Source organism: Nilaparvata lugens, chromosome 6, assembly GCF_014356525.2.
Source record: "Nilaparvata lugens isolate BPH chromosome 6, ASM1435652v1, whole genome shotgun sequence".
NCBI lineage: Eukaryota > Metazoa > Arthropoda > Insecta > Hemiptera > Delphacidae > Nilaparvata > Nilaparvata lugens.
This window is the reverse complement of record NC_052509.1, coordinates 48,417,883-48,430,097: the sequence shown is the minus strand read 5'-3', so window position 1 is coordinate 48,430,097 and position 12,215 is coordinate 48,417,883. Positions and strand designations below refer to the sequence as shown.

General features: G+C 36.9%; 1 protein-coding gene across 1 annotated transcript in view; it reads right to left on the bottom strand.

Moving 5' to 3' along the window:
• Positions 1–4,552: 4,552 nt before the first annotated feature.
• LOC111056744 (ubiquitin-like modifier-activating enzyme ATG7) overlaps positions 4,553–12,215 on the bottom strand; it is a 59,218-nt gene continuing 51,555 nt past the window's right edge. The window contains exon 16 of the mRNA XM_039431474.1: positions 4,553–9,909. Within this exon, the coding sequence (XP_039287408.1) occupies positions 9,877–9,909 (33 nt within the window). The 3' untranslated portion in view covers positions 4,553–9,876. The remainder of the gene's footprint in view (positions 9,910–12,215) is intronic.

The window sequence follows — 12,215 nt, the reverse complement described above, 5'->3', positions numbered from 1 at the left end:
CCCTGACGTCCTCAGATCTTTCAGTTATCCGCTCCGCTGGATGCTTGTGCTGCCTATGTTGCGTAAGACCCACCGACGTAGCGAATCTATCACCACAAAGTTCGCAAAGATGTTCACTTGCATCCTCTACAGGTCCCCTACATTTAGGCATATGGCAGGAAGCAGCGTGCGGCTTTTTGAATCTTCTGAGGCACATGAAGCACTCGAACAGGATGTCAACGTCCGAATGCATTGCCAGGTGATGCTTGAACAAAGCACCTGGCTTTTGGAACCATGCCTTGCAGAGGTCACATTCCTTAGGTCTAAAGGGGAAACTATATACAAGGGTCTGTCTACCATCTAGCGATTCATTGGCCATAGTCGGTTTTACTAACACTCAATTTCACTGCTCGTTGGTATGCCGGGCAGTCCCTGTCCAGAATGTAATGGTCGTGTTTTTGCCCGTATCGTTTACATGCCCCGCACACCGCATCCTTAGCCTTGTTTTGACATTCTTTAAAATCATGCTCCCCAGCACAGTGACTGCAGACAAGCCTTTCCCTACAATATTTGGCCACGTGCCCATATGCTTGGCATTTGTAACACCTGGCCACATCCACATAGTCCTTGATCCTGCAGGCATTCCAGTCAACATATACTCTTTCTTTGGTTTTCAACCACTTCCAAACCTCTGCAGAGCATTCAACGACCCAGTGTGTCTCATCATTCCTGGCCTTCACGCTCTTAACTTTTTTGAAGCCATGGGAAAATTCGTCATTTGAAATTAGCCCGTCATGGTTCTGCTTCAAGAGGCTCTCTAAGACCTCTTCGTCAGTCTTGCCACCAGGAATATCGTAAATCATTACCTTAGGAAGTGCTTTCTTTATCTCCTTGGCTCTCAGTCCACTATTCCCTTGTGGGGGTACTGCCGCACATACTTTTTCTGCAGATTCTTTATTGCTAGTCTCCACCAGGACCCCTCCATTCCTTATTCTCCTTACATTTCTAACCTGGATGAATTCATCCACTGGTGTGATGACTTCCACTAGTTTCTTCCTTGTCTCATCGGATGTTAGCTTAGGATTCCCCTCTAAGTTCCGCTCAGGGTAAATCAGGACGATGTTCTCCTGCATCTGTGGGACCCTTTTCAGGGAGGGGGCCCTGGGGATGTTCAAACGCGGCTGTCTAGCAGCCTCGGCAAAGGTCTGTCTAGCCCATTGCCTAGGTTCCACCAGCTCTCCTCTTAGTGCCTCCTGTAGCTCCTCTCGAACAATCTTTCGAATAGAAGCCTTTAGATCCCCAGAGCCCTCATACCCTTCACTTTTGGCTGATTTAGCCATCCTCATTCCAGCTTGCCTTAGGTCATCTATCATTTTTTACCCACTTCCAGTTCGACTCTCTTTTTACTCCCTCTTGCCGTTAAGGAGTCCTCAAACCAGTTGTACATCGCTTCAATTTTATCCATCACATCCACCAGCGGGTCTGTTTTGATCGGCTTGTTAGGCTCAGCCTCGTCCTCAGATCTTTTCCTTTTTGAACTGGCATTATCCTCAAATGCTGTATCTTCCTCTTCATTGGCGCCGCCTCTAAGCCTTATTTCTAGCCTATCCTTTGTCATCATCACTGCATCTTCTTCCCCTGTCCTTGCCTCCATAGAATCTAGAACCTTCTGCTTCTCATATTCCTTAAGTCTCCTTGTCTGTTCCTGCAGATATAGAATCGCTCTTGCCGCCTGTGTCTTTGACAACCTTAGCTTGTCTGTATCGATCACAAAAGCTCCTGGCATTCTCTCATCTGTCTGCACTGCCGAGCTGGTGGTACATCGCTCTAAGTGAGCCTTCAGCTTCTCTCCCTCAAGAATGAATTTTGCCCTTTCCTTCATTCTTTGTTTCTCCATCAAAGCATTTCCGCGATTGATCCTATCCTCTGCTTGATCAGCCAGGTATCGTCGTTCACTGTAATATCTGTCAACTTCCATCTTTCTTAGCATTTGCTCTCTTTCAAATTCTCTCTGTCCTACCCGATCTCACAGAGTTACCCGCGCTAGCAATGAGTCGCTCACCGATTTCCGCGAATGCTTCAAAAGCTGAACCTTCACTTCCATTCTCTCGTCTAGTTAACCTTGCACTTTCTTCCATCACTCTAACCAGACTCTCTCGCTGGGCCTCTTCATCCACCGGCATGTATTGGGCTCTTGGCACACTTCGTCCGTCGTTCAGATAGAGTACTCCCACACAAGATTCAACAACGTATTTGATTCCTATCCCCATACAGCCAACAGCACTATGCCAGTTACGATTCTCCACACAGTCACTGAAGAAAGAAGCAATGGCCTCCCTGTCCGATAACCTGATGTCCTCCGCACACTCCGCGTAGTGGTAGGCCAAGTCATGAATCTGCGCTATGGCATCATCAGAATCGACTGGCTCACCATTCTCTATAGGGTTACCAGTTCATTTGTCATTTTCCTTGTTATTTTAGAACAGTTGATTAAGATTTGTGAATCTTCATTTTTTATTTTTGTTTTATTTATTTATTTATTATTATTTTACAAAGGCGACTTTCTAGAAGTATTTTAAGCCTAGGTGATGATGATGATTGTGATGAATGATAATACAATGAAGGTAGAGTTATGAATTAATAAAGATTATAGGTTATGCTATCCACTTGAGTTGATTTGAGTCCACTTTTCAGTCCATTCTCTCGTCTAGTTAACCTTGCACTTTCTTCCATCACTCTAACCAGACTCTCTCTGTTTGATGTTTGATGTAATCAGACCTTCTACAATACTTCCTTTGTGCTTAGTGTCTCGCATTTTCCTCGTTTAGCTTTGGTTTTGAGTGACATCTCAATATATCATCTCAATCTTCAGAAATTTTTAATTTTGGGCTAACAAAACTCACCATTTTTCAATTGTACGGAATTTTAGCAATCTCTGGATACATAAACTTCAAAGATCGGCTCGTGGAATCATTATTGTCTTATTTCAAAATCTAATTTAACTGTAAATTAATGTAATTTAGCAGCATTGAACTACCAGACCGTTTTGTCTTCAATGATGATTGAACACACAGCGGTCACCTTGTTCCAATTTTTTATGTGGGGTTTGGTTTCATCCTCATTGAGGAATAACGCATACAAAACAATTTCATTCAAATCCACTTCATTTCTGTATACAGTCCACTTATCATCTTTAGCCTAAATCTCACAGTGGTCTTGAATTCACATGCATGTTCAACTTGCACAGACATGCTAAAACATGTGAGGGACAATATTTATAGGGCTGGAAATCATATTTGTGGTTATTGTGGTAATTCATTTGATTCAGTAGCCTCAAGGAACCACCATGAAAAAGTCTGCTGTAAATTCTTAAATGATACGGATTTTGAGAGTACAATGAATATTATCTGTGGGAAATGTGGGAAGGTTTTTTCAAGGCCTGATAGTAGAAAGAGACATGTAAATATATGCCATGAAGTCTTTAGTGATATATGCTCTGATTGTGGGTATAATTTCCCCAATATTCACAATCTATTACTTCATGAAAAATCTTGTAATAAGTCAGACGTCCAACCACCAAAACAACAAAGAGCTGAACCTGGATTGAAAGTATTACTGGCAATGCAACCATTTTTAGACAATGTGAATGAGTATGAAACTGCCTTTGAAGGGCATCTCAAGTCATATTTTATTGAATGTGATATTAATCACGACTACAAGCAATGAAACAAAAAATTATTAGGAAAATTACGGATGTGCTTCGCAAAAAAAGCGAATGCCATCTATAATGAAAAGTTGATAAAAGAAAATGAAGGTATTGATGAGGGGATAATTTTGGTAAAAAATAGGCACAACAACAATTATTGTCCTTAATATTAAGGATACAATAGAGTGTAAATTCTACATGGGGTGGTACAGAAGAGACGGATTGTCAATTCATTTAAATAAATGTAACTTGTTCCAGAACCAAATGAAGAATTCAACTGTAACGGCTAGTAGTCAACTTGTGAAATGATGAACTTGCAAGTATGGACTCGGAAAAGTGCAAGAATTTCCAAATATTCTATGTGCCTGGGAAAAATCTCGAGAAAGTTCCAATCGTACTCTCGCCACTCATGAAAAACGTTATGGACGAGTTGATAAAGTACAGAGAAGAGGTTGGTATTCAGAGGGGAGCTGAAAATCTTTTCCTTTTTTCAGGGATGAGAGAAGTTGACCCCACAATCTGTTTAAGAAAGGTGGAGAGCACCTTAAAACTGAAAAGTCTTGCAACTTTGACAGGGCATCAGGCCGCCACATTTAGCAGACTTCATTCAACACATCCTCAATACCAGGACTTTTTAGGGAGTGCTCTAGGGCACTCGCTAGCAGTACATAAAAAACACTATGATTTGCCAACTAGTGTTTTAAAAATTGATTGTCTCATTTTACATAAAATGACTATGGCGGAGGGTGAAAAATCACAAGGAGTTGAGGAGGTGGAAGCTCCTGTTGAGGTGGAACCTCCTGTTGAGGTGGAACCTCCTGTTGAGGTGGAAACTCCTGTTGAGGTGGAACCTCCTGTTGAGGTGGAACCTCCTGTGGAAAAAAGAAAAAGAGGACAATCCGAATACGAGCAAAACCACAGTGCAAATTCAGAGAGTGAGAGCACCGAATCAGGTTACAGTGAAGGAGATAAAGAGGAAAAAGGAAAGTTACAAAGAAGAAGGTGGACAGTTCACGAGCAGAAATTGGTTGTTGGAAAATTCCACAAATACATTACAGGCAAATTTCTACCACAAAGAGCAGATGTGGTAGCTTTTTACAATACATACAAGAAAGATTTGCAGGGCCAAAATGTTCAAAGTGTAGTGACATACATACATAACTTGATTACCAGAAAACAAAAACATTTGTCACCTATGATTAGAAATTTGAAGGCACACAGTTTAGTCATTGGAATAATTAACATTTAAAAAGAGAATATTTAATCAAATAATTAAGTATCATTGATGAATCCTTATAAATAATAAGTTACAATGGTCTATAATGACTAAAAATGGTGCTAGTTTTTGTAGATTCATATTCCTAATTCAAAGAAGATCTTTTATTAAATCCACTTATCTATTTCCTTAGCTATGATTCCAAAAATTCTATTGATGATAAAATATGTTTGTATTTTGTTTATAAGCACTTTACTATAATAAAACATTTCTTACGATTTACTGATAAAACTGTTGCTGACTGACGTATATTATATATATGGTATTTCATGGATAGTGAATAGGTCTCTGTTTTTATTGATAAATAGGATTAAGTTTCTTGCATACGTTTGTCTTAGAGTATGAACATTCAATTTATTAAATATAAGTCTACTGGGATATAGTCTGGGTCTACCTAGGGCAGCTATTATGATATGTTTTTGTAAATTAAACAGCTTTATCAAGTGTGTGTTATAGGCTGCTCCTCATACTTCAATGACATATGGAATAGGGAGTGTGAAAATAGATTTTCCTAATAATCTTTTCAACCAGCAGTTCAAAATCAAGATGCTTCTATGAGAACTGTCTCAACTTTCAAAGCCCCACATCAAGCCCACTTGACTGAAGATGGATGCCATGAATTTCAACAATTTAATGATTGTGCAGGATATTGTGAAAATCCTTCTAGGCTTGATAACTTGGAACAAGAGCTAGACAAGTTGACTGAATCATTTCAGAATTTTTCAGGGTCAAGCACCAACAACAAACCCAAGACTTAGTGTTTGATTTGAATTAGATTTCCTCAGACCTTCCACATATTCAATTTGATGGTATAAAAATTCTTATTGACACAGGTAGTAAATCTAATTTTGTAAAACCAAACTATGTACCAAATGATGTATCAGTGATGCCAAGCTATTTTAAGATCAAAACGCCAACTGGTGAATCCGAAGGAAACGGATGTGTAAATGAAAAAACCAAATCTGAACGCTACCCTCTTTTTTATTACAAGTATTTGAATAAAAACTCTTCGATTTATAGTGTATTCTATGTTCTATATTCATAGATTTCCCATAAACTTATAATGAATATTCTATTTGAACTTATCATTCAGTAATAACGTTTTGAAGTTTGAAAAAATTTGAAATGCGTCTCCTGAAAATTTGCGAATTATGACATTCATCCTTTTTGCATTGGGCTCTTCCTATGTTATTGAACTATTCATTTTATCTGATAACCACTGAATGTGGCATGTCAATTTTTTCAACATATGTTGTTTTCTTAGCTATTCATTTTTTGATACCGCGGAATGCGGTTTAGGCATTTATTCAGCACAAGTTATATACAACATTCATCATTTAAATTGATACAAATATTTTGTTTCAAAATTGTATTCCTTATTTGGTGTTTTCCTTATTCATTATTAGATCTAGTATTATTTTGTTTACACAATAGTATTAGATCTGCGTTGATTAAAATAACCAAAATTTCAATAGTAAGCATTTATTTATCATTCATACAGTCCATTAAACTTACCACATCCAGATTTAATAATAACGATCCATTATTGACTCAGCATTCGCAAGAAAGTTCAGATGATAGAATAAGCATAATGGACTATAATTGTATTATAAATACAGAAACCAATCAAATAGTGGTTTTGAGAGGTAAAGGAAACCCCCAATTTAAAAAGATCTTCAACAAAAATAGAATCACTTTCAAGTATATAAACTCCCGAGATATCAAAAACAGTAGAAGAGATTAAGGAATATTTGAAACATGATACTGTATATGGTATAGTATTTTCGAACAAGAGTCCATTTTTCGAAACTTTAAGAACAGAACTCCTAAGTGCAATGACAGAGGAAATAGTGAAACTAGTTCCTTCAGTTAGGTCCTTCAGAAGTCAAATGACTTCCAAGCAAACACAGGGCTCAGGCAAGGAAATGTACTTTCAGCCATGCTTTTCAATATAAGTCTAAAAAGGGTTATTAGAGGGATCACCATTAACCCAAGGGGAACGATTATGAATAGGATGATCCAATGCATGGCATACGCTGATGATGTAGTTTTGATAGCACGAAATAGACAAAGTTTGGAGACTGCATTTACTCAGCTCAATGAATCATCAGAACAAATAGGACTTAGAATAAATGACGGCAAAACGAAATATATGGCCAGCAGCAGAACACGACAAGCAGGTGACACAGAAATAAATATAGAGAACTTTGTTTTTGGAAAGGTATCAGAATTTAAATACCTTGGCTCTGTAATCACTGATGACAACAACGTCAAAGTCGATATAAAAGCAAAGATAACTGCAGGTAATAAGTGCTATTTTGCCCTAAGCCAATTCCTTAGATCCAAAGTGCTAACGAAGAAGTTGAAAATTCAAATTTATGAAACAATAATAAAACCAGTTGTGTTGTATGGTGCAGTCCTGGGTTCTCACAAAGAAAGATGAAGATCTCTTGAGTACTTGGGAACGGAAAGTATTGAGAAAGATTTACGGACCAGTCTGTAACAATGGGGAGTGGAGAATAAGGACAAATCAAGAGTTACGTGACCTATATAAAAAAACAGAAATTGTTAACGAAATAAAATACTGGCGACTGAGTTGGTTAGGTCACGTAGAAAGGATGAGTGACTCAAGAGCAGTAAAGAAGGTCTTCAGAGAAAATCCAGGAGGAAGGAGACTACGAGGACGCCCACGAAAACGCTGGCTAGAAGATGTGGAACAAGATTTGAGGAGGCTGGGTGTCCGAGGTTGGAGAAGAAGAACTGGCGACAGAGAGGAATGGAGAAGCATCATAGAGGAGGTCAAGGCCCTAAACGGGCTGTAGCACCGCGGAGTAAGTAAGTAGTTCCTTCATTTAAATTTCCAATCTATAAAAGAATGAACGCTGACATAATCGATAAGGATGAACAACAAATGATAATAGCCCGATGTCATGAAGACAAGAACTTCCATAGAGGAATCAATGAAAATTATAAACAGATCCGTAAAAACTATTATTGGCCAGCAATGCACAAAGATGTAACAGAATTCTTAAATAAATGTGAAACTTGTTTGAAAATGTGTGAAAATTGAAGTACGAAAGAAATCCGAATAAAACAAAATTCAAAATTACTCCCACGCCTACAAAGCCTTTCGAAAAAAATCAAATCGACACATTCACCAACGATAACATCAAAATCCTCACATTTGTAGATTGCTTTTCAAAAAGACTTTCTGCTTTTACTCTGAAAACAGCTAATGCTGTAGAAATAGTAAAGAATTTAAATAATTATCTGTCAGTATTTCCTATCCCGAAATGTATTCAAACCGATAATGGGTTAGAATTCAACAACGCTTTGTACAAACCATTTACAGCAGTCAATGGTATTGAAATCTATTTCACTACACAGTACCATCCTCAATCTCAAGGGCTAATTGGAAGAACTCATTCAACATTAATCGAAATTCTACAAGCACTCGAAATCAAATTTCCTTAACATAGTGTCGAACAAAAACTTAGATTAGCATTGAGAACCTACAGCGGCTAGAATGATATCATAAAAAATTTCAACTCCAGAACAAAAGATTCTAAAAACTTGAAACAAACGGGAAATAGATAATAAATTATTTTTCAAAGAACTTTTGTTTTGCACTCTATATAAAGTTAGAAAAATAGTCATTGAAAGTAGTTATACAGAAAAAATACTCTTGAAAAATGAAATGTTTTTGAATAAGTGCATTTTTCTAGGTTAAAATCATGTTTTAGGTGGGAATGTGTAATGACAAACTTTATAGAATAGTTTATTGTGTTTCGATTCGCGTTTACTATAGGCCTCTATCATCAATGGTATAATCATTCTATGACCAATATAATGAACGCTGGATCAACCATTTTTAATTGGCCATTACGCGGCCCAGTCGCGACCCCCAAATGCACATCAAGTGGTTTGGATATCCTGAGGTACCCTAGAATCAGAATATTTGGGTATGCTTCTATCTCCACGATCTGCCCAGAAATACCTTCAGTAACCCTACTGTAACGGAAGATTTGTTACATAAATATTAGGAATGAATTTCTAACAAGCTGCTGATAGTCATGATGGAAGAGAAATGGAATTATTGTACTACTGCTCAAGAGAGCATTGATATTTTTTAAATATAAATCAATAAACTGACTTTCTTCAGTAAATAACTTCAACATTATCAATTTCCTCAAATTTACTCGTCTTCTAATTATTCCAATATTTAATGGGTAGAATTTTCGATTAAAAGATTAATTGAAGAATCCAGTAAATATTATCTCTAATAAATAATGTCTAACCGAATTACTATTCTCTTTTTGGTTAGTGAACGGTTCTTTTCTGAAGTTGGAGCCTCTACTCACTTTAACCTCTATTCCTATTTGGACCTCTCAAAAACAATAATCAAGAGCTAAATTCCATACCTCATACCCAATCTGAATGAACCAACTAATCCTTATTAAAAAAATAGGTAAAGTGTTGATTATGAGGCACTTCACTCCAAGCAGGAGTGATACATTAAATACATTGTACTAGAATAGATAAAAATACATTGTACATTATTAAATATAAAGTGATACTTAATACATAGAATATTTCTTCTGCCCACAGATATATTGTTCCGTAGTATGTGTCACAATCGTGAAAAAGAATTGTTAAGACTTCATTAAAAATGTAGTCTTGATTAATTTATATTTTTCAAGGTAGTAGCTTGTTCTCAAAGTAATTTGTTACCATTACATTTACAGTATGGACTATCCTAATGTTTTACATTTTCAAACAGAATAAATGATTTCGCCTAATTTGTTACCTTTACATTCATAGTAGCCTACATTTGAAATCCTCCATCCTCTTGACAGGCTTCAATGAGTTGCACTAGGTTTCTTGAGGTAGTAATGAAGCACGAGATCCTCCACATTCAGAAGTCTTCTTCATCATCCAACTCAACAATCTGTAACAAAAATATTCACCTTATCTTAATAATATTTGAAGGAAAAATAAGTATTTTACATACCGCCCTAAAGAATAAAGCATATTGGGAAAAACAATAAAGAAAATTAAAGGTAAATATATTCATGCAGACCTACCGGAAACAAAAACTATGTTTCCTTGGATTTACAATGATTATAGTGACAATATCGACCATATAGAAGATATTTGTCTAATATTAACGATATAGCAATTTTTAGTAGTGAAAATCCGGGGGAACGCTAAATTTAATGTTTTGTTTTTCAAAGTCATGCTATGAATCAAATATTCTAGGCCAAATTTGATTGAGAATGCTACCTAGGTGAGAGGGCCGGTGAGAAAATGAAAATCTCGCGCAAAAGATTTCCTACACAAAAAGCATGTATTAGTTTTATTTAAATGAGTGAATGAAAATTTCACGAAGGATGACTATGTAAAAGCAATGTGCTAACAAAGAATAAATTGAACTGGAAGAGCAACGTGCTTTTATATGAAAGATAAATTGCATTATTTTTCGTTAATACGAGGGTAGGCTGATAAGTAATGCACACATGCTTGTAGAACACAAACCAAATAACCCCTAGAAGCGAGCTTGGTGGCATGTAGAAGTTCTATTTAATGTCTCTTCCCACTGCACCACATCATACTAGGACCGGTATAGGAACGGAACATGCAACAAAGAATAGTTCACGTGTATTATTGCCTGGCAATGCCCTCTAGACCGGTAACGGATAGGAACGTGCCATGACCGGTCACCGTACAATTTCTCGGAGAGAATATTTTGCTGGTTTCGTTTCGTTCCGTTTACGTACCGTTCTACAACAGTGTATAGCCGCGTATGTACCGCGTTGTAGACCCGGTTGTATTTAGTACAACCTATGCGCAAATGTACTATGTGTAGCAGAAGTGGAAGGGGTTTGCACGGTCCATACACGTTGTATACTCGTTATAAACGCGGATATGACCCGTTCATAACGTGTATGTAACGTTGTTGATACGAAGCAGTGGGCATTGGCATGCATGTTACGTGCCGGACACGTTCCAAATAGGTCCTATTATGATACGGTGCAGTGGGCAGACACCTTTATCCTCTACACGGCTGCATAGTTTGAAGGCGTTGCGTTCATACAGTTTGGCTTTGTTAGTGAAAGAATGTCGTCCTGTTCTAGTATTATGTAAACGCTAGTTTAGGATGTAGATCCTAGTGAGATTCATCGTCATTATATTTCTCTTTGTGATCGTGATAATATTGAAATAAATAAATTAATTATGGGTTTGTGTTTTCATAGAGATAAATTTAGTATGGGTTCATTCGAAAAGTGTAGAATTAGGACTTCAACAATGAGACTTTAGTGATCTTGTAGCTGAATTTTGTGTGTAAATTTTTATCGTGAGAAATTTATTTTTGTGTTAAAAAATAATTTTCTCACATTAAGATTTTGCTAACTTGCGTTCGGGAAGACTCCAATTTTATGCAGGGTTGAGGTATTCTCACGGAACTGTATTTCCGTTAGCGATGGAAAATACACGTGTATTTGGGAATATTTTAAACTTGCATTATTTTTCTTTCCCACGGAATTATGCTCGTCTCCACGTGGACCGTTGTCTCGTTGGTGGAAGGGGAACATAATTTGCGTGGAATAGTTCAGTTCCAATCAAGCCGCGGCCGAATTCACATTTAAAATCCAGAGGTAGCCTCGGGCCTCGAGGGCTCAAAATTAACGTGTGTGTTCAATTTGTTTGCTTTTTAAGTTTGTTAATATGTATTATTTTTCGCCGTAAGTTAAGTTGAAGTAGTTTATTAATTATTTGAAGTGAATATGTCAATGTTTGTTTAAATTAGTAAGTTATCCAGGAGTAATCAGTGTAGTGAAAATTTCTAAATAGTAATGAATTTATAAACTGATCGATTGTTAGTGCCATTATATTTTCTAGCTCATGCTAAAAACCCTTGAATGACCGAGTCCCTAGTATCATAAATTTGTAATTGAGAAATGAGTAAAGTCCACGCTACCTTCTTGAACAGTTAGAATCCAAATAAGCAGTTAGCGAAATCTTACATGCAGTCATCTTGAATTTTTAGAATGTGCAATGAACCGATATAGATTATTTTTGTTATTGTCCAAATTTAAATCAGTTTAATTCATTTAATAGAATTTTACAAGTTTAATAGAATGCTGAAGTTTATTGTTTAATAAAGTCCCATGACTCGCCCTTTAGAATTTAGGGATCTCTTCATTCTACCCCCTTTCTGGATCGGTTACATCCTAATTCAATTTTACTTTTTTC